Source organism: Cyanistes caeruleus, chromosome 1, assembly GCF_971803275.1.
Source record: "Cyanistes caeruleus chromosome 1, bCyaCae1.hap1.1, whole genome shotgun sequence".
Classification (NCBI taxonomy): Eukaryota; Metazoa; Chordata; class Aves; order Passeriformes; family Paridae; genus Cyanistes; species Cyanistes caeruleus.
Window position 1 is genome coordinate 43,826,320 of NC_141701.1, and position 22,624 is coordinate 43,848,943.

A 22,624-nucleotide genomic window follows, 5' to 3' on the forward strand; every position below is an offset into this window, starting at 1 on the left:
TAGCACCAAGGGAACTGATCATCTTTATTATGCAACAAAAAGACAAATAGAAAATAAAATACTTTAATAGGAAAAAACCCAGAAGGTACAATTCAAACATAATGTACTGAAACCATACATAATGCAACAGGAGCATGAAAACATTGTTAAGAAGCAATCTTCTAGTACAGATTTCATGTTTTGGGCATCCCCATCACAAATACACAGCTTTTTGCACATGTCTGAGTTTCAGTGAGAAAGATCATGACCAGCAGCAACATATTCAAATAGTTTAATTTTCATTAAATGCTTACCTAGTGAATGTATTGGATGCAATCTCTTAATATTAAAAGTACAAAATCTTAAGCAAGGCAGCACCTGCCAATACAAATTTTAAATAAAGAGGATAAATGTTTTCAAAGGTTTTTTTGTATTGCATTAATACACATTTGTTGCTTTAAAATGTGTATTCAAGTCTCTCAACATTTAAACATGACTAAAATGCTCATCAAGTGACAACTAATTATTGCTATAGAAAAAAATTGCTTCCCAGAGTTTTAAAACAGATGTCATTCCATTTTCAATTCCCAAGATATATTCAAGTAATAGAAATAACTAGTTCCAGTGTCCATGAGGCATTCAGAATCTGTATTGGCTGTAGGCATTTATTGCCAGATCATATAAACATTTTATTGAATGTAAAAAAGTTAGCTAAACTTATATGTAACTGTTAAACTCCTTAGGAAACATATGTAGTAATAAATCACCATAGTATGTGTTTTTACTTTAAAAAGGTAAAACTTCAGCATCAGGTACCTTGACGTTTAAGGGCACTGTTTCATAGTTGGCTTTACAGAGCAAAATTAAAAATCTGAATTTTTTTTTTTTTGTTGGCTCAGTGAAGCACTCCAAATCAGTATGTGGTTGCACATGCACTAGAGCTGACAGACAAGTGAGAATACACAGACATGTATGGGGGCAAATAAGGAACTGGAATACAAGTTCCAAGTGTGGTCTGCTGTCAAAATACTGTAGTGAGATGGTAAAAAAATGCAAAAAATGTTGTTATAAAAGGATATAACCTTCAGAGAAGTTTTTTGAAATAGACAGCTATTCTGAAATAGACAATTTGCTCTGAATTTTAGCCAGCAATGCCTTTAATAATGTTTTACACTCATAAAAAAATTAAGATAGAAAAGTAAAGTTAAAATGTATAGTGGGTTAGTTACAACACTCAATAAATTAGAACCTGCAGTTCTGAAACACATTACATTGTAAAATGAGGCAGTTCAACCTTACCAGTTTTGGAACATGAAATACCTCAGCATTTAAAGAATCAAAACCTCTATTTGGAGAGTAACAGGGAGGCAGGGCACAAGAAGCAGACTGTACTTTGGCTGCACAACTGATATTACTACATATAAATCACCATCTAGACTAAGAAAATTACTGGGGGTGTTTTCCACCACATAAGCAATGCTCATTAATAATGATAGCTTGATAATGGGTAATGGAAAGAGAATGCAGTCAGTCCTAACAGCTGTATGTTCAGAACACTATTTAAAATTTTGAAATGTATGCTGTGCAGCCTTCTTTCCCCTTCTCCCTTTTAGCATTATATAAAAGATCTTCAAAGTTTTTACAAATGGATTTTCCATTTAGATTCAAAATTGCATTATTACTATTTCCTCCAATTTTAACAATGCTCTTGTTGGGAAGGTGGAAATCTGGAACAGGAACTGTTAAAATATGTTGGTAACTATTTTAGAGTAAGTTTCTTTCTCCTTAACTGCTTTTAGAAGCCTTTGGATGCAGGAGATGTACAGTTTTTAAACAGCTTTACAAAAATAAAAGTTTTGGTAGGTGTGAAGCCAGTTTAGTTGTTGCCTTCCATGAAAGACAGGACAGACCAAAACTTAACTTTCAAATGCAAGACCAAGTTCTTAAAAAGCTCCATTAAAATCTCGTCACAGGCATAGGCCAAAAAAGTATACCTTTTTGCATGTCATCTTGACTAGCTCAGAAAATATGTAATCTTCCTTAGGAGTTAGGAGTACAGAGAATACTCTTCACTCATCACATTAGTAAGCAAGCATCCTATTTTAGTTATTCCCAAAGAGGAAAAAACAAATTTAGTTATTCCTAGGCAATGGCATCATTCTTTCTCAATGAAAGGTGAAAAAAGCCCTGCTTTGCATTGTTGATCTATAGAAAAGAAATATTTTAATATTTTAAGCTGTTATTTTCAGTCACATAGGAATAGTATAAAACAAATCACAACATCAAAATAAAATTAGTTCTTGGAAGGACAAATGCCTGTCCTTGGCAGGAAGAGAAAAAAAATTAAATTATCATCTTGTAAGACACCTTAGAAGACAGCTGAACTTGAAGAACCTCAACAGAGCATCACTACATGTCTTTCTAAAGATACTTTCAAAGTTGGTTTTGGTGAATTAAAACATCCTACATTAATCATATGAACATGTAATTAATAGAGTAGTAAAAGTTAGAGAAAATCAAGACAAGAGTGAAAAGTTCCAAAAATGTCCCTAATTCCACAGGGGCAGAACTCAAGTCAAGATGTCAAGGTTGAGTTTCAATAAAATCATTTATCAGAAGTCTTTATGAGTGTGAAAAGAAGCTTAGCCTGAAAAGTGGTTACTAAACAATTTTTATTAATATACCCTTCAGATCACCAACAGAATAAAGCAATTTTTCTCTCAGATAAACAGTATGAAGATGAAGGGGGTTCTACTTTAAAAGTTCACATGACAGGATTCTTGAACTGCATTTTGGTATTGGGCTTCTTCATCAAGCTGAAGATTCTAAACAAAATGAAAACATCATCAAAATGGACAAATATCCAAGATATGGCATAGGTATTAGTTTAATCTTCATCAATCAATGGCACCTAAACAAACACTCTTTATCTTTATGCTACTATATGATTGTTTATATTGCACAGAATCTTTTCTTGAACCAAATACCAAGAGACACACGAGACAGGAGAAGAATCAGTTGAGTGGGACAAGACTCATTATGCAGAAGGTCCATCTCCTCTCCCTGGCTCAATCACATTATGGAACAGTCAGCTCAGGAATGCTGTCTGTGTCACACAATTCTTTTAACAGGGCTTCTAACCAGCCAAAACATCCTCCATTAATAAAAACAAAATGGCATCCCCAGACAACACCAATCAGAGATTGTTGTGAATACACTGCTTAAAATGAGAAAGCAAACATAGAACACAAAAAGTCTGCTACTTTTTGCAGAAATATCCTCCAGGTTCTTAATATGCCAGAGTAATGAATCTCTTAAGTACAACTCTGGCAGTTTCCCCAGTTTTAGGTCATCAAACATGCACTCATGGTGAAGAACCCAATCCCCTCTATCAAACCCTAGCTCTTCAGGCCTTTATCACAGTTAACTCAAAGGACAAGATACATCATCTTTGTCATCCTGACCCAGTGAGGCTGCCTGTTGCACACCCCAAAGCCTGTCAAACTCTGTAGAAAAAGCCACAAACTTTCCAGCTCCCTGATCCCACATGCAGAACCCAAATGGTTGGCTTGACTTATGAATCAGCCACTAACTACATTTGTGTATACAGTTCTGCACCTACTTCAAGGTTATTTACTCAAAGAGAGCCTGAAAAGAGGCAGCCTAAACTGATTAAGTGACACATCTCTTTTTCAGTCTCTCTCACAACAAACAGGAAGAGCAGTTGTAGCAGCAATACCAGCTAGTCAAGCCGCACACTGAGTCCTGAGAATATATTTTCACAATTTCTGCATTAAAAGGTCAACAATGTCCATAAAACAGACTGGTATCTATTTCACTTCCCCCAGAAACAGCAGTCATAAACTGTTCTAATAAACAGAGTAAAAGCAATAAATAGATCAGATTGAGAACATTAAACCAAAGACTTAACTCATCAGCTTGGAGCTGTTTAACTACTGACAACACCTATTCCCAGTAGCACTTCACGTTGATAACAAAGTTTAAGAACAGACATGTCTGCTTCTGAGTTCCATACAGAACAGGAACACAGCATGTCCAGAGTTGTACGTGTACTTTTGTATATGTTAAGTGCAAAATTTTTATGTGGCATTTTGATTTTTAGAAAAAAAATTAACATTTTTTCCTCCACACATCAAAGAAGAAAAAGCTTACCACAAATTCTCCGTAGTCAAAACGGTGTCTTAGATTTAGATGGCCAACAAGATTTCTAGTAACCTGGTTAGTATCTGCCCAAGGAAGAGATACACAAATAGGACAGATCTGAATTTGGAGTGGGAAGGGAAGAAACAAAATGAAAAAAAGTTATTGGCAATACAGAATGCATTAAAGACATGTTCTACAGGAATAACTAGTCTATTACTCATCCACTACCAAAACACAGTAAGACATGAATATCAAATCATACTACTAAGTATGCTTTTCCTCAATTGTGTAACACTCAAAAATAACATTTCAACTTGGTCAATTTCTAAAATGTTTCTCTTAGGAGTGGAAGATTATCATACCTGTCTGAGTTAATTTAGAAAAGTGACTACTGCATCCTACTTATTGTTTAGGAGATTTTTCATACAACTGAGACGATCAAGTAAATCAAAAGAAAAAATAACACACTGTACAGATGAAAATAATAGAAAATCAAACAGGTTTTTCTCTTTCAGACTCTCTAGTTACTTTGGATTACTTTTCAAGTGGCTGTAGGTTTCATATGAAGCAGTAGTTACGTTACAAAAGGGATTCTACAGAAACAGATTTGAACTACTAAATAAAGAAGAGTTAAGCATCAGGCTCAAAAACTAAGCCTGTTTCAGATCAAGATAAATAACACAGCTAAGTCAGAAATGCCTTAGAACCAGCAGGGTGGACATGAAACATTCTCACATCAAAGTCACTCCTCAATTTAAATGCACTGCATGAAGTGTATTGTCTGTCTTTCTCAAACCACAGTAATTGTTACAGATATAGACTAGTACAGTTAAAGTCGTCCACATAATTACAATGAAAGTAGCTTAAAAAACATACATAAGTAACTCCACTTACCACAGGAACAATCTGATAAAGATGTCTATTATTACAGTGATCCAGCAAGCGCTGTCTAGTAAAATTGGCTTCCTGACACAGGGGGCATTTGAAGGTTGGGTGTCCACTGTAAACAGAAACACAACAGTATTTAACAGAAAAGAGTTTCAGAAGTAGTGTTAAGCAAGCATACAAATGAAGCTATCATTGTTTTCCCTTGCTTTGGTAACAACAGAAAACCTCCCCCACCCCTACTGACATATTAGTAGATGTAAAGGCATCCCAGTGCTACTACCAAACTGCAATTTTGAAGTACATTTACAATTGGTATGCCTAAATGCACCCTTCTGAGACTTGGTTTCTTTTGTTCCCACTGCAGCTGCACCCTGGTTTTGCTTTCTTGTAACACCTTTTAGTCCATCCTTCAACAAAGTACTGAAATATCCAAATTCTAAGAAATAGATAGAAGCGTACAAGAAACTACAGGACTCTATAAATATAGCTCCTGCTGGTTTTGTGTGGGTTTTTTGTGTTTTAGTTTTTCCATTAGCAGAAGTTTGCACTGTTACTATCAGAATCTATTTTAATAACAAATATAGACAAGTAAGCAACCTACCTTGTTTCTCCTTGAAGTATTTGATTATTAGCCATCTCGCCAGTATCAGATATCATATCACTCCTGCTACTTGAAATTAAGAAAAGAAACAATGAAACTTGAGATTATTTTACTCAACTTCTAATCAACATTTTAAAAGTTTAACAGTAACAGAAGTAGGGGGAAACATGGATTAAGTCCCATGAATTTCAAGGCAAGCTACAATGGAACATATCCTAACCCTCACAACTTTTCCTTTGGATAAAGGTATGTCTCAGTATTTTCAGAATCACCATGGCTGAAAGAAACCTTCAATATCATCTGTCCAACTGTCAACCCAGTACCACTGTTATCACCCCTAAATCATATCCCCAAGTGCCACATCCAGACACCTCTTGAACACCTCCAGAGATGGTGACCCCACCATCACCCTGGGCAATTTATTCCAATGCCTGACCATGCTCTCCATAAAAAAACCCAAAAACTTTCTGCTATCTAATCTGAACCTTCCCTGGTGCAACTTAAGGCCATTTCACTTTGTTCTTTTACTTCAAGACATGGCAGAAGAAACTGACCCTCCCCTCACTACAACCTTGTCTCAACTAACTGCAGCAATGAGGTCTTCCTTGAGCTTCCTTTTCTCCAGGATAAACAACCCCAGCTCCCTCAGCTGCCCACCATAGGACTCTTCCCCAGCTCGACTGCCCTTCTCTGAAATCGCTCCAGCACCTCAATGTCCTCCTTGGATTCAGTGGCCCAGAACTGAACACAGGATTTGACATATGGCCTGACTGGTGCTGAGTACTGGGGGACCATCACTGCCCTGGTCCTGCTGGCCACACTACTCCTGATGCAGGCCAGGATGCCACCTGGTCACACTGTGAGATTGTGGCTTAAACTGTCAACCAGCACCCTCTGGTCCTTTTCCATTGGGGCACTTTCCAGCCACTCTTCCCCGCAGCCTGTGCAGCCAGCGATGTCTGGAGTTGTTGTGACCAAACTGTGAGACCTGACATTTGGCCTTGTTGAACCTCACACCACTGGCCTCAGCCCATTGATCCAGCCTGTCCAGATCCCTCTGCAGAACCTTCCTGCCCTCCAGCAGATCAACACTCCCACCCAACTTGCTGTCATCTGCAAACTCGTGGAGGGAGCACTCAATCCCCTCATCCAAATCAACAATAAAGGTGTTAAATAGGAGTGGCCCCAAACTGAACCCTGGGAAACACCACTAGTGACCAGGGACCAACTGGATGTAACTACATTCACCACCTGTCTCTGGGCCTGGCCATCCAGACAGTTTTTTCACCCAGTGAAGAGCACACCTGTCCAAGCCATAGCCTGCCAGCTTCTTCAGAAGAGTACAGTGGGACTGTGTCAAATGTTTTCCTGAAGTCTAGATAGACAGCATCCACAGTTAGCCCCTCATCTACTAAGCGGGTCACTTTGTCATAGAAGGAGATCAGGTTGGTCAGCCAGGACCTGACTTTTGTAAACCCATGCTGGCTGGGCCTGATTCCTGGGTAGTCCTGCACATGCCACATGATGGTACTCAGGATGATCTGCTCCATTACTTCCCCCTTATACACCAAAGTATTAGACTGACACCTGTCAGTCTGACGGGTCTGTAGTTCCCTGCATCATCCTTCTGATCCTTCGCATAGATGGACATTACATTTGCTGACTCCTAGTCAACTGGGACCTCTCTGCACAATTTAATTACCACGGTGATGCTTGGTGGCATACTACACAACTTCACAGGAAAGTGGCATATAACACAACAAACATTTAGTCAACAAGATTGGCAAAGCCAGTGACAGCCAAGTAGCTCAAAAAGCATTAAGAACTATATGAATGTAAGACAGGTAGCATTTTCTAAGTTATTTTGGCTTAGGAAGGTGTAAATAGGCCTTTAACTGCCTATAGTCACACAAATAGTTTGCAACTTTCAACTACAGCAAGGTAAATTTTCTTATGCTGAACACAAAATAAACTTTTTTCCTAAAGGAAGAGTAAAGCAGAAGAACATTTTAGAAGTAAATTTGACCATATATACACCTCTAGCTAAGCCAGAAGAAACTGTACAGACATGCTATGAACATGAATATTTAAAGTCACAAATATGGTAATGGTAAATTTTTTTATACTTCGTGATATTATAATCACAGGTATTCTACTGTGGCAAACTGTATAAACAGTGATATCAGAATATGCAGACACTTTGGTGAAACATTGCTATAGCTAATTCCAGTTACAGCTTCAGCTTTCAATAGACTGATTTGTTAAAAGCCAAACAGACAAGTTCAGACTGCTAAAAATAGAAAATCAATGGGGAAAAAAAATAAAGGATGGGATATATATAATAAAGCTCTGTGAAATGAACACATAAAAAGCTTTTCAAAAATAACCAAAAATTCCCAACCCCTATCATCAGTGAAAATTTATGAAAAAAAAAAAGATTAGTTTTACTGCCTGAAAACAAATGGCAAGTGTCATTTGATTTTACAGTGTGTAGCACACTGGAGTTCCTTATATATTTCATAGGGATCTGTTTAAAATAAATTCAATCAGAAAGCAGAAGCTTGCACAGTAATGTTTTGAAACAGGATACCCACCAAAACAAACTTAGGAAAGGGGAGGGGGAATAAAAATAGACAGGAACTTCTCCAGAGGTAAATATTATGAAATATGTTACAAAGCAAGCTGCCCAAATGCTGTCAAGGTAAGGAAAGCAAGCTACAAATATTAAATACTTCTTAGGAGAGTCTCTAGAAGACATTTCAAAGCCTTCATGCAGAAAGGTTTTCTTCTGTCTGCTAAGAATAGAGAAAAATACCTGGAAAAACTCATATTTTGAATCACGAAATATTATTAATTAATGCAAATAGAAGGAATGGCCTGGAAAAAAGTACTCTCCATGGGGTGAGGGGTGGGGAAAGAAGATGCACAGCTACACACAGAACACCCTGATTACCTGTTCCCTGTTGCATCTTGGGAAATCTGTAAGTTTGGAATAATTGAAGAAACACCATATTCATCCTGATACTTCTTACACGTTTTATAATGCTGTCTCATCCATGAAAATCTAACCTGAAAATAAAATGCCAAATTATTCAAATCATATTAAGTAATCCAGGGATAGATAGAAGGAAGAGACAATTCTGCCAACAGAAAGCAATGCATCCAGGAATTATTTAGACCTCATCGGCAGCAGAAACCAGAACTTGTGTCTCCCTTCTGAGCATGAATACTTTCTTCACCAACAGGACATCTCCGATTCCTCTCTCCTCAGAGCCAGTGTTACTCTGTGAGACTGGAGAACACTGCCACTCAAACTGCTGGACATCTGAGAGCTCTCAGGGATGAAAGATGCAAGCAAACACCATTTAACTGAAAAAAAAGTCACTGGAACTACACATCCCAGATCCAGGATCAATAGGTGATGAGCTATAACAGAGTGGCTGTGAGGATGGGATAAGCACCACTGCTCCTTCAGTCTTCTCTGGCCTGCTGTTACCTCATGCAGAGGAACATTTTCTTTTTGCATTAGGTGTGTTCCTTTACTCAGTGGCAGGGGAGGGAAAAAAAAAGGTGAATGATCACCAGCTTAAGGCCACCTATTGACCTATTAATTCAAATTAAGAGAATGAGTTGCTTAGATTTGTCAGAAGACAGCTGTGTTGGACATGCCCTAAATCTGAATTCCAGGTCCAACAGCACTGTCAGAAGGTGCTCACAGGTCTAGAGGCTGAACAAGATTGTATCTTGCATGCCTGTGCCTAAATTCCATTGAATTCCATCCGTTTGGTTCTTCTTTCCCATTTACCAACCTGCTATCAGTTTCTTTCTCCCCACTTTTCATCCCAATGAATCATGTGGAACAATGCAAGCAGCTGATGATTCCATTAGTGCTGATCTTCACATTGGCAGAAGTCCCAGGTGAAATGCAACCAACATAAAGACTACCTGGATTTGATGCATTTTGTTATAAACAAAAAGTGTGGCTGAAATCCTGAATCTGTTTATAGCAAAAGAGACATTACTCTTGGTTTCAGTGAGGGTCAAGATTTCACCCAGTGTTCCAAACATAATGAATCCTTTAAGGGGAAAGGAAATGAAAGGAATGTAAAAGGACTGATGGGGAAGGAGGAAATTACATATGATTGATCATGTGGGCACTGCAACTAATCAACTCACATTTTTTTGGTTTTAAATTAAATTTTATGGCAGCTAAAAGCAGTTGCATTTCCATACTGAGAGTTTCTGAGGTTTTCCATATATCTGCAATTTTCATGTTCAGCTCCTTAACTTTCCTTTTGCCAGTTTTATAGCTATACCCATTTTTTTCCATCTTTTTAGGGAAAAACTGGCACTCCACTTAAAATGCCTTTATTGACCAATTCAAGATGCTCTTTCAGTTTACACATGTTAGGTACAGCTAGCAGGCACTGCATGCCCAGTATACACACAAGCCATACAAAGCTAAGTTCAAACTGCTATAGGCTCTTCAGCTCCAAGAGGAGAATGACACACAGTAAAGGTGTGTCCGGAGAAAAACACAAAAAAATTATTCAACTTTTTTTAAAGTTTTACTCTACCTGCTTCTCACAGCATCTACAGCCCCCAGAAGCTTTCTTCATACTGTTTTCAACATCTAGAGCCCTTTTGGGATATGTTCTTTCTTTTTTAGTCACGCTCCCCCGGCAGAGAGGACAATGCGTTCCACTTTCTCTTATAGCTGTCAAGAAGCACTTCCTGCAAAACCTAAATTGAAAAGTTACCACAAATACAGGTTAGCAAAATATACAGAGTTACATACTTTGTCCTTGAAGAGAGCTGGATGATTGTTGGGGGGAGGAGGGGGGGGAGGGAAAGAGAGGTAACAGAGTAATAGTTTGCCAAATACAAAGTTTGGCATTTAAAAGAAATATGAAATTATGGTGCTTACGATGAAGTACATGGAAATCAGGGGAGCTTGGCAATGCACTCTAGGTAAAACTCTTCTTATTTATTGACTAGTACTACCGAGCTGCACACCCGATTGATCACTAATGAGATATTAAATGGTGCAGCAAGCACGTGATTTTCGATAATCTTATCAAAGTAACTTCTGTTTATTGTGCTTAAGCAGAGCCAAGACCACTGCAAAGCTTCATTCAGCACGCGTTTCCAGAGACCTCAGCTCACCAGCTTTTGCAGCTCTCTTTCCTTACGCACCAGCTGCCAAAGCTATTTTGCTTTTCTACAAAGTGGCACGTTGTAATCAAACGTCCCTCTGGAAAAAAAAATGCTGAATAGATGAGCTGAAAAGAGAGAACAACTCACACTACCGTCCTTGTTCGAAAAGGAACGGGGAAAACCACGAAGTTAAAAACCGCGAGTTAGCTCAGACAGCACAGCGAAACTCCCCCACCGCCGACCAGACACCCGGGGAGGTGGGGGGGGCTTCTCCTAAATGACCGGTCCTCGTCGGCTACAAAAGAAAGAGGCGAGGGGAGGCTGGGGCGGCACTGGGCTCGCATCCTCACCGCCAGCGGCTCCAGGCCGAGGGTCCGTGCGCCGGGAGCGGGGGGAGCCGAGGATCACAAGGCGGAGAGCCGGAGGAGGCGAGGAAAAGGCTTGGGAAGGGGCGGGGGGTCGGGATACCCACACGTGCTGGCAGTTGGCGGTCCTCACGGGCGTTTTGAACACCTCCTGGCACACCGGGCAGTAAAAATCATCCTCGCTGAAGCACGCCGGGGCCGCCGCGGCCCCCTCGGCCATGGCAACACGTAAGGGCCTCTCCGCCAGGACCGGGGACGACGAACAAGCCCCGCCCTGGCGGGCAGAGAGCCCGGCCCCGCTTCGCTCCTGGGGGGCGCTGCCGGGGGTCCGAGAGTGGATGGCTGGGGGCACCGGCACAGGGTGGGATCCGGGCCGGGCTGCGGCGAGGCAGCGGAACGAGCCCGGCCGGGGCTCCGCCTGCCGCCCCTCGCGGCTCCTCCCGCCCGGCCCGCGGCGAACCCCGCCCCGCGCTCTACCTGGCGCTGCCCGGAGAGGAGGGACCCGGCAGCTCCGGCCGCGCTCCCGGCGGCACCCGGGGGGCGGGGGCGGGGCCGGGGTTTCCATGGCGATCGCCTCCCGGCCCCGCAGGGCTGCTACGACACGGCCCCCGCTCCGCCCTGTCCGGGAGGCTTCCCCGCTCCGCCCACCGCGCTGCGCCCGCCCCGCCGCCCTGCCGCGCAACAGCCGCGCCTCAAGCCTGCATGGTGACGCCGCTCAGGCTCTGGCTTATTTCTAGATCTGGTTACTTGTAGATTTAGAAGATTTCTAATCGTCCAGTCTCCCTGTACTCAGCACCGGTCAGGCCGCACCTCGAATCCAGTGTTCAGTTCAGTTCCCTGAATGCAGGAAGAACACTTGGGTGCTGAAGCGAGACCAGAGAAGGGCAGCAGAGCTGGTGAGGGGTCTGGAGCATAAGTGAGGAGCGGCTGAGGGAGCTGGGCTTGTTTGTCCGGGAGAAAAGGAGGCTCGGAGGTGACCTTATCGCTCTCAGTCTGAAAGCAGGGTGTAGTGAGGTGGGGATCGGCCTCTTCCCCCAGGTAACAAGTGACAGGACAAGAGGAATCAGCCTCAGGCTGTGCCAGAGGAGGTTTTGGTTGGACACCAGGAGGAATTTCTTCCGGATGATTAAACATTGGAATGGGCTTCCCAGGGAGGTGATGGCATCAGCATTCCTGGGGATTTTTAAGAAAGGATGGGACGTGGCACTTAATGCTGTGCTATAGCTGACAATGGTGGTGTTCTGTCATAGGTTGGATTTGATGATATCAGAGGTTTTCTCCAGCCTAACTGATGCTGGAATTCTGTGACTGGCACTAGTGGTCATTTTATTGAGTAGTTCAGTGGTATTTGTCTATCTGTATAGTGATGCCAACAGACTTCTCCAGATACAGAAGACTTTTGGACCTATTAAGCATATCTAGCACTCATCTCATCTGGACATAACTCTTGGCATATAAACAAAAAGTAAAATGTTGAGAATGCTTTAAAAAGAAACAGATTTATAGAGAGTATATAAATTATATTAATTTATGAAGGTGATAATCATAATAAATATAAGATTCAGACTAGGCTTGGTCTCTTTTGCTCAGAGATTATAGAATGGTTTGGGTTGGAAGGGACATTAAAGATCATCTGATTCCATCTGCTGTGCCCTGGGCAAGGACACCTTTCACTAGTCCAGGTTGCTCAGAGCTCCATCCAAACCTGGGCTTGAACACTCCCAGGAATGGAGCATCCGCAACTTCCACAACAACCTGTTCCAGTGCCAAGACTGAGAGAAAATGGATCCTTCATCTTGGTTTTCCCTGTCTCCTTGACTGCAGCTGTCTGTACCATAGTTAGATGTTCAGAGGAGATCTCTAGGTGGGAAGGTCCCCCTCTCTCTCTGGCCTAGGGTTAGACTTTCAGGAGAGAGTGCAAAACATTCAGAGCTGTGGTTCACATATGCTTTCAGCATTTCAAAACTGAATGAAAGCCTAAATGCCTTAGACATCCATCAGAGCTGCTTCTTGTAGCTGCTAGTGATCAGCAGCAAGAGGCAATGTCCATGGGCTTTGGCAAAAGCCATCTGGGCTCACAGTTTTGAGGGGAGAGGGAACTGCAGGGAGTGAAGCTGAAGCTAAGTTCTCTCTTCAGGTGAAGATGAGAAACAAAGCATCCTGTGATTCTGAGAACCGGCTTTGTGTTCTTGTTCAGTATCTGTCACAAGGACTATTACCTATCAATGTTAGTGTCTTCCTAAGGAAGAGCAGAGACAGCAGAACAAGAGCCAATTACTGCCCTGAATACCTTATTTTTAGACCACAGGGTGACAAAATTTGCATGCCTCTAAGTACCAACAGTTCTGAAACTCTCAAGGGAAGCACTTTCAAAGCCTTTGGCCCAAAGTGAATTAAGTTGCCTGGGCTGGGACATTCGCTGTCCATGCTTCAGGTTGGGAGAAAATCTGGTGGAAAAGGCAGAACCCCTGGGATCTCCCATGGAATTTGAGATGTTGTGGTAAATTGTCCTCTGGCAACCATGGCTGTGCTACTCTGCTCTCATCACTGCTGCTAAGGGTTATCTGGGGGTGTTCATAGGCTGGTAAAACCCCCTACTGTTTAAAGTGAGTGATTATCTTCCATGAAATAAAGCAGGAAGCCGGACCAGTCAATCTGAGTGGATGATTAGCAGCAGTTGGTAGCAGTAACCTCATCAGCACTGCAGAGACAGCCAGAAGAAGACACAGAGTGTCTTTTTTACCTTTAAGTGGTAAGTAGCCTGCAGAGTGCTTCTTGTATATGCTTGTGTCAGTGAGGATGACACCACAGCTGTGTGTCAGCTTCAGGGGCACCCTAGCCAGGCCATGACAGTATGTGAAAAGGAAGAATTACAGAAGCCTCAGGTCAGATGCTACACAGCTACCATTGGGGTACAGGCAGCATGGCCTTCAGCCTCAGCACGTGGGAGGCTGGCAGAGATGGGCTTCCAAGTCTTCTACTCTTCTTGTATGACTTCATCAAAACATGGCCTTATGCCTCAGTTTCTCAATCTTTAAAAAGGGAGCAGATTTTAATCACCAGATAAGTCTGTTAGGAAGTTTAATTACAGCAGGTAAAGAAGGTTATGTCTTTTGAAGGCAGATGTTAAATAAAGGCAAAGATTTATTACTAAAGCAACACGATAGATCCATTTGAACCTTGTTCAAGAGACCGCAGTATTTATCGATTAGTAGCTTTGGCAGGGGGAGAAACTGTGCAGGTGACTTTAGGGAAGTAAACTACAGGAAGGTGTCTGTGGAGGCATTCATGCTCTTGTTAACGTTATTGTAAATCTTGATCCCTTAATAAAGCTGTGACCTTGGAGCTGAAAACTTATATGCCATGGAGCAATATAGTGCATGGCACCAGCCTTGTAAATCTGACATAGTTTTTGCCATTCACATAAACAACATGTAAAGAGAAATCAGGCAGCTGAAGTTTATGAAACACATTTATTTGAAGGAGAGCATTTTAAATCAGACTTCTTAGATGAAATGAAACCAATGGCCCTTCCAACTTTTTATTTCTTGTGATAAAATGTGTTTGTGAAATGAAATCTCAACAGTGAAAACATTTAGAACTGCTCGTAAACTACTGTTCACAAGGATAAACTGCCACTCAAAAAGCACATTTTAGATCACCTTTGTACAACTATTGTACAAATACTTTTTGTACAACTATTCTGGTAGCTTTCTTGACAATGCTGGTGCAAGAACAGCGCGCCTACTTGCCCATATGAAAAATGCAGAGATTTGTTCTGTGGGAGCAGTCAAAGATGGATGTGAGCAGAAGGGGAAAGAGACAAAGCTGTGTAACTGTAGAGAGGTCAGAAGGTGCCATGTGCGAGGGGAAGGACATCTTTTTTGCTCTTGCCAGGTATATCTGCAAACACTGGCAGCCAAAGACAAAACTAAGGACAATGCTCCTACAGCTTATTTCATACATGTAAAAGGGTTTTTGGATGTCCAGGAGGCCATAAATCAAATAACTTTTCCCCTGTGACTAGATTTTTTTTAGTTACACAAATGTTCCCACCACATCGAGCAACACTGCAACACCTTTGGAGCAGCACTGTCCATCTTTCTGACTGAGGAGTTTTCTTTTACAAGGACAGTTCTCAAAGAAAAGGAAGGCAAATTTCCCAAGCACATGATACACTGAACCTTTCTTTTCCCAAAAAGGAGCCGCTTTCTGATTCCAGAGCCGTAAGTCTAGAGGGCAGTTTTCTTGTTAATGTTACCATGTGAGTAAAGCCACTTTAATCACTGTATATGCTTCAATGAATGAACATGAATTTTAATTTTTTACAGATCAAGTGTATCTTTGAAAGATACTATGTTATAATGTACATGTAAAAAAATGCTTTTTAAACTTACACAGTAAGAATAGAGGTTAGTTAAAAGATTCCATTCTCTTGAACAGGGTTCAATTTTTTCTTATTATAAATAGAATATTCACTTCTTCCTATCATTTCAAAACAGCTTTCATTTAACCAATTTTGCTTATTTTAAGTCTCGTCTTAAATGGAAAATGGAAATGGAAACTTATGGGCAGCCCTTGGCAGTAGGTAGTAAACCCAATGCTATTTTGAGGGGGGATTTGTTCCAATTTGTTTGGTGCTGTTGTATCTGAAATGCTGCTCTTTGTCATTACCTCCAGCATTGCACTGTCATCCTCAACACACACAATATTGGCTTGCTCCTGGAATGGAGCTGCAAACAAATAGGAGAGGCTGCTGTAAAAGCCAATGTACCTGTATATGGTACACATTAAAACATTAACTCATATAAAGGTGCAAACTGTATACACTCTGTGTGAATGTTTCATTTACTTGGGGTTCTGTCTTATATGGTCATGGTTAAAGTGAAAACTAAGCTGCAGTGTTAAAGGGAAGTGAGTGTGTTTCCCCCATCCCACCCACCGTGGGAAATGGAAGTGCTGGTTGATTTGTCTACAGGTCCTTGAATCTGTAACCTCTCTAAAACACCTCTTCTGTGAGATGTGAGAGTCAGAGTCTAAAATGTCATGGCAAATAATCATCAGAGAAATAAATTACGTTTGTCAAGATCCAAGTCTACACCTTATTGACCTCAAACCTACAAACAAAGTCACAGGAAGACCTCGCAGCCTTCACGGAACTTCAGAATGAAGCCATTTATGGGAAGTTATCAAAGCTTAGAGGAAAAAATGTTAACCCTCCCACTATGACAGACTCCTATATAAGACCACATAAGCAATTTTCAAATTATAATTTCAAAACCCAGACAAGAATACACAGGAAATGATACACAAATCTGAGTTAGGGCAGTAGAAATAGCACATGCTGGATTTAAAATCAGGCAAGTCACTGAACAATGGTCTTTGACTTGGCTGTAATAACTGTTTGTTGTATCCATTATAAGACTTACTACACATTTTCAGTGGTCCAGCCAGCACTCACAGTTATAAGAGTGCTAAAATTTTAAATATTGTGTGCATACCTGCTTGTCTATGAGAGATGGGGAGGGGGAAAATTATAAGTACATTTGTACTCTGCTGTCAAAACCAATTAAACATTTAATATACTTTCTTTATTATTTCCTATCAGAAATGGTTGCTAGAATTAATCAGTTTAATGTGCAAATACAGTAAAATAATATGCTTATATACATTACTACCGCTGACTGACCTTTCTGATCTGTGGTGCATGAGACATGGCCCATTAACTCACCCTCATTGACTTTGCATGGGCAATAAGGAGGATCTGGGAATAAGTAGTATGCTTTTAGAGGGTGCTGAGTAACTGATACATTTTTGGTACTACAAACCATAAAAGAAGTATTGAGATTTCCTTGGCCAGATATCTTAGGGATCCCTCTTTTGCCATGCCAGACTGCAGCATGGGTGTGTAACAGGCACCTGATGTATGCTCTGCTGGCAAGAGGTCACCCTTGCTAATGGATGCTGCACAGAACTGTGCCAGCATGTCAGGATATCGATCCAGAAAAGCACTCAACCTATGTTATGGTTATCCATAACCTTAGAGAAGAACAGATGAAAATACTGATCACTATCACTACAGGCATTTTCTAAAAGCAACATTTAGTTGCTGTGATATTCTTGGGGCAGGCGTGACCAAACTACCAATTCCCAGGAGTGCTCACTGAGTATCGACACCTCTTAGCAGAGGATTCCTACTCATTTTTCAGTACAGAGCATGGTCTTGTTGCATAGTGGAGACAATTTTTCAGCTCAGTTCAATTTTCAAATGTTTGTGGACAAATGTTCTGAGCATCAGAACAGTAACTGATAAGGAGATAAGTCTGCCTTCAGCAACCTGAATAACATGTCATTTAGGAATTTACACAGCAAAGAGTATAGGGACTTTAATAAATAAAAACATTTCAATAGTGATATCATAATTGCTTCTTATCATTAATGGACAAAACTAAAGGCCATTGAATTTCAAGACCTGAGTCATTTTAGAGTGGCTGCACACTTAATTGAACTCTCTAACATGTCCTGCTCTGAAAGAAAATTAGAGGAATAAAGAATTTGAACTTTTGTCATACAACACACATATATTTTTAAAATATGTATTTTTTCTATATAGCATATAATAATAAGAGCTGCCCATCTTCATAACTCAAAATGATTTCTGAAGAACAAATTCTTAGGAGATGGTCATTTACATTTAGATTATGATCAGTCTTATTCAACATTTTCAAGGAGTTTTATCTGAAAATAAACATAATTCTCCCCCAAGAAAAATGGCAAAAACTGCTGACTTTTCAAAATATGGCTGTTTCTAGAAAGCAGGTCATGTGGAATTAAATTCTATCAAACTGCTAAATGCCAGTAAAATGTATTTTGTAGTCATACACAAAAAATAGTATCCATCTCAAGTACTATTTCAGTATTATAATTTGAAAATATTAGTAAAGGATTCATGTTGAGTTACATGAAACAGAAACAAGTCCAACTCAAACAAAACAAACCAGAACACGATCAACAAAGAATTCTACCAAATTGAATTTCCTATGTTGGGATAACAAATTTAAAAATGCTTTTAAAATGTATTCAACACTGAGGTCTTGAAGACCTCTTGTTACAGCAAGTCTTCATAGGTCCGTATTTTTCTACATATTTTTTCCTAAGTTCTTAAATGAGGTCTCATTTTACTCAGACATACCTAAGTAGTGAGAAACAGCAGCTTGTTATGTTTTATACCGTGACTCATTCATGCTAAATCATTACTCAATATATTCTAGTTCAAACCTTACTACAACATTGTGGCTATACCTAGGGAAGAATCTCCTTTGACTACTGGCTAAGTTCCTCAAGCATTTTATTACTGGGTCAGTACTGCACTAATATGTTACATAGTAATAACATTCAGCTTATAAAAGTGAAGCCCATTTTGGTGAAATAATTATTAGTTTGTGGTGAATTTATTTGTCCATTATGCTGGCTCTTGATATTTTTTAATTAAATCTGGAAGGCAAAAGGGAGAAAAATGTAGTTTGGGGAGAGGGACCCTCCCAGGTCACATCTGGCTCGTTTTTCATGACAAAAATCTAGACCAACTATACTAAAAGCAAAAAATATTCCAATGTGGGGGCCTGATTCTGACCTCAGTGTAGTCTTCAGCCAAACTTTCTTACATATTCATTAAGGATAATTGGGTTTTGTTGTTGCTGCTGCTACTGGCTGTCTGATTTCCATTAACTCAGAACCTCCATGTAACAGTGAAGTACTATACTTCTGAAGAAGCACAATCATGAGGTATTTTTTATGTCCTTTATCCAGTCAAAGCCAAAAAAAAAATGTAGTGGGTCAAGAAGATTCAGCTCCCATAGGTTTAAGTCTTAGCTTAACATTTGCAATGGCACTGGCAGAATGTTTTGGAGCTCTTTTAGATATGAGCTTGATGAATTACAAAAACTTGTTCTTCCATCATTATGCTGGTGGAATTTCTGTTTGTTCCTGTCATTAAAAAAGGATCTTAATAGTGTTAGTTCTCATGCATGGATACATCTCTGGAATTATTTAGCAGTTAGTGTTCAAGGCTGCAAACCAAGGTTTTGCATTCTGTTCAATTTCAGTATGTACTTTCTGTCTTGGCAATATCAGTGTCTAGAATTCCTTCTGAAGGAAGGTAAGTGCAGCAGTAAGGACACATCCATGCCATATTCTTCAAACCTGCAGAAATACAGAAATGACAGAATCTACACATAGAAAGAAACAAAACCAAATGCTTTAAAATAGGCTTTCAATAAGGCAGGGTGTATAAACAAGAATAAACATTTTGCACCATGACATCCCTGGTGTAACATGCAGGATATTTGTTCTTCTTAGAATATGTTGTTAAGATTGTGATAATTAGTCCTACAGTCCTACTTGCATCAAGCAGAGCACTGAAAACAGACAAGCTGAGCCTCCTGGTAGAACCAAAATGCACAATGAGTGTGAAGATTCACTGAAAGCAGGAGGAACTCATTCCCCGTGGGCTAGACAAAGCCTACAGTCAGTAATTTCAAAATCTGACATCACAGCAAAGATTATTTTATTCTTTTAATGTTGCTGCTGGACAATGTCACAAATATGCACATGAACAGCTTACTGAAAGTGTTTCTGAGCCTGGAAACAGAAGAATATTTCATGCTGCTTCTATTAGGGACAATCATTTTGGGGTTGTCCTGTGCAGGGCCAGGATCTGGATTCCATGATCCTTTTGGGTCCCTTTAAGCTCAGGATATTCTATAATGCTATAAACTATCCAGATTGTTGAGACACTGCAATTTCTCCAACATTTGGTGAAGTCAGGAGATGGAGAGTTACACTCGGGGAATTTAGGCAGCAGATGCAAGGGAAGTCTTACGCTGTTATGTGGCAAGTGGTTCCTTGACTTAGCCATCTCGGGGTCTGGCCTGGGTAAAGGCACACCTACCTCTGGCAGTCATTTAGCCACGTCTCTGGTTTTAGGAATAACAGCAGATTGAATTAGTGGTCACTGCAGCTGCTTTTGAGAGCTTTTTTCAGCTTTTGTCAAATTTGTCAGATATGACGGTTGAGCTTTGGTGAATTTTCTTGCAGAGATACAGAAAAAACATTGCTGTCCTTTAAGTGTCTGAGCACTATTGAAAACTACTGGTGTTAATGGGAGAGGGAAAGGCCTTCCTTTACATTTGCTTACTGCTTTCCATCATGTCGAGATAGGGATCTGAAGCTCAAAATAACAGCCTGGGGCTGCATGGAAGGACAAAAGAAAGGATGCACACTGACTGACTCACTGACAGCCCCTCTGGCTTTGGAGGAGCTAGAAGCTGTTGTACCAGACTGCAACGTTCAGTGTATCACATACTTTTCCTCAGATGCTTCTACTCAGTTTGCCATTTTAAAGCAAATCCACCTGTTTCCCCCATTGCTAAAATGCTGATATTTGCATCAGAACTTGCTAAGGCAGGAGTCCACATTGCCCTCACCAGCTCAGCTATGTAGAAGGCAGCTCCGGCAGAGAGTGGGGTTGGAGGCAAGCAAAACCTCAAACCACTGTAAAACAACCTGCCAAGCTTGCCAGAGCACTCTGCAACAGCATTTCTAACATACTTAACAGCCTGTGATCGATCTTCTGCTTTGGAAGCCACCATCATCTATAGCTCCACCGAGCCATATAAAATACTATCAAAGCCTAAGTCAGACAAAAGGTGGTATTTTGCAGTTATTTCACAGAAATAAAAATGATTGCTCAAGGTGCAAATAGGGTACAGCAGAGACCCAACATGCTCCCTGTCCAAGGATAAACTCTGAATTGTTACACACTGTTTGCCCTCAGGCAGGTTTTAACTTAGATCATTCCTGTACTTTAGACAGGGTTGAAAAGGTTTCTTTGTTTCCCTGAGAAACAGATGAATCTTCTATAAATAACTCTGTACAAGGCTCACAAACGCTGTCTGAGAGATTTCCCCTTTTAATGTAACAGAATATAAAATCAGATTCCCCTTTGCCTGTTTGTTCATCCTCCCTCTAAAACTGTCAGTAGCAGGAAAAAGAGTTGATATAAAGGATAGAAGGATTGGTGAAGAACAACTGCACTCATGCATTATATGTGAATGGCCTTTTGCTGTTAGACAGTGATTTCTTCACTTGACTGTGAAAACAGTTTGCAAAAATTTCAGGTTCAACCACAAAAAACCTTCCACCCTTAACCCAATTTATCAGTTTGTTTGCTCAGACTACACCTAAACACAACAAACAAGTAAACAAAGAAAACACAGTGCAGATAGATTATATAAAACCTAAGTATCTCAATACATCGACTGAAAACTGCTAAAGACCTATAATTTTTCCCCTTCGTGCCTAGCCTTCAACCAATTGCCATGAGTCTCTAGCCAGAGGTTGCCTAACACTTCCCAAATCCAACAAAAGCTCATACATTAGTACATCTAGGAGATACTGAGGCTGCTCTAAACAGCTGCACTTTTAGACATGTATGTCTATATTTGTGTGTCTTAGCTCAGGAGGACCTAATTTTCCATAATCTGTGACCTGGCATAAATAGTGAAAACAAGCCCTACCAGATGAATAGCAGAAAAAGCACAACTCCTTAGCTGGATCACTGTTGGGAAGGAACACTGCAAAGCTGAATAAGCTTCTGAGGCCGATGAGTGATCCTGAAAACAAAGGAGCTCAGAAACATGCAAGGAGACCTTTCATCCTTTTTTTTTTTTTTTTTTTTATTTTTCTCCCCCCACAATTATTCCTGAACACTGGCTTAAGTGATTCTTCTGCCTGCCATGATCAGCAGAAGGATGCTGATGTGCCAAATGCCAGGCTTGGAAAGGGAGTCGCTGTAAAGCACAGATGTAACTGACAAGGCATTTAAAACAGTAGTAGGCAGAGGTAGGTAATCTCAAAGCCAATGATTCAGTCATTGATTACTTTTAAAAACACATTTCCATTAGCACTGGAGATGGTGTTTCCTCAGGCGTGGGCAGCTGTGGCCCACATTCCTTGTGCCAGTATGATGGACCAGCAACTACCTCTGTCAGAGAAAATAGGGAAAGACTTGATGGCTAGATCTTAAAAACAATGACAACAGATATTTCAGAGAAATTTATTTAGCTCTATTTGTAAAGATTATGAAGGATTCTAATTTTTATCTGTTTTTAGACTTAGTACTCTGATGATAGCTGTGATGGGGATGTCTGTGGCAAATGACAAGATAGGGCAACATAAGATATGAAACACGTTCTTGTGTTGGCTAACAGACCCAATGTAGGTTAATTTTAGTGGAAGTTAAAGTGCTCAAGGAGTGCTGAGCTGTGGAAACAAAGCTGTGATTTTTCTTGTCATAGTCTCTCACGTCATTTATCCCTGTGCATGAAGCTTGTCTGCCCACAGTGGATATGAGTGCACAAGTGAAAATCATGGAAGGAGTTGAACATCTACAAACATCACACAGTGACCT

General features: G+C 40.5%; 1 protein-coding gene and 1 long non-coding RNA gene across 5 annotated transcripts in view; one reads left to right on the top strand and one right to left on the bottom strand.

Annotated features, from left to right (window-relative positions):
• RNF138 (ring finger protein 138) lies at window positions 1-16,820 on the bottom strand. 4 transcript variants are annotated; one of them, XR_015286905.1, is made up of 7 exons: window positions 11,140-16,820; window positions 10,210-10,375; window positions 8,586-8,701; window positions 5,633-5,698; window positions 5,038-5,143; window positions 4,153-4,260; window positions 1-2,804 (listed from the first exon to the last, which is right to left on the bottom strand). XR_015286905.1 is itself a non-coding variant. In XM_023921189.2 (7 exons), the coding sequence occupies exons 1-7, from the start codon at window positions 11,372-11,374 to the stop codon at window positions 2,736-2,738; spliced, it is 747 nt and encodes a 248-aa protein (XP_023776957.1). In that variant the 5' UTR covers window positions 11,375-11,684; the 3' UTR covers window positions 1-2,735. The 4 variants fall into 4 exon arrangements, 2 of the variants coding, with proteins under 2 accessions (XP_023776957.1, XP_023776958.1); XR_015286900.1 differs by having other exon boundaries at window positions 5,633-5,701; XM_023921189.2 differs by having other exon boundaries at window positions 5,633-5,701; window positions 11,262-11,684.
• Window positions 13,819-22,624, top strand: part of LOC111924901 (uncharacterized) — a 17,067-nt gene continuing 8,261 nt past the window's right edge. Inside the window, exon 1 of the long non-coding RNA XR_002861898.2 lies at window positions 13,819-13,906. This is a non-coding gene — a long non-coding RNA (uncharacterized LOC111924901). The remainder of the gene's footprint in view (window positions 13,907-22,624) is intronic.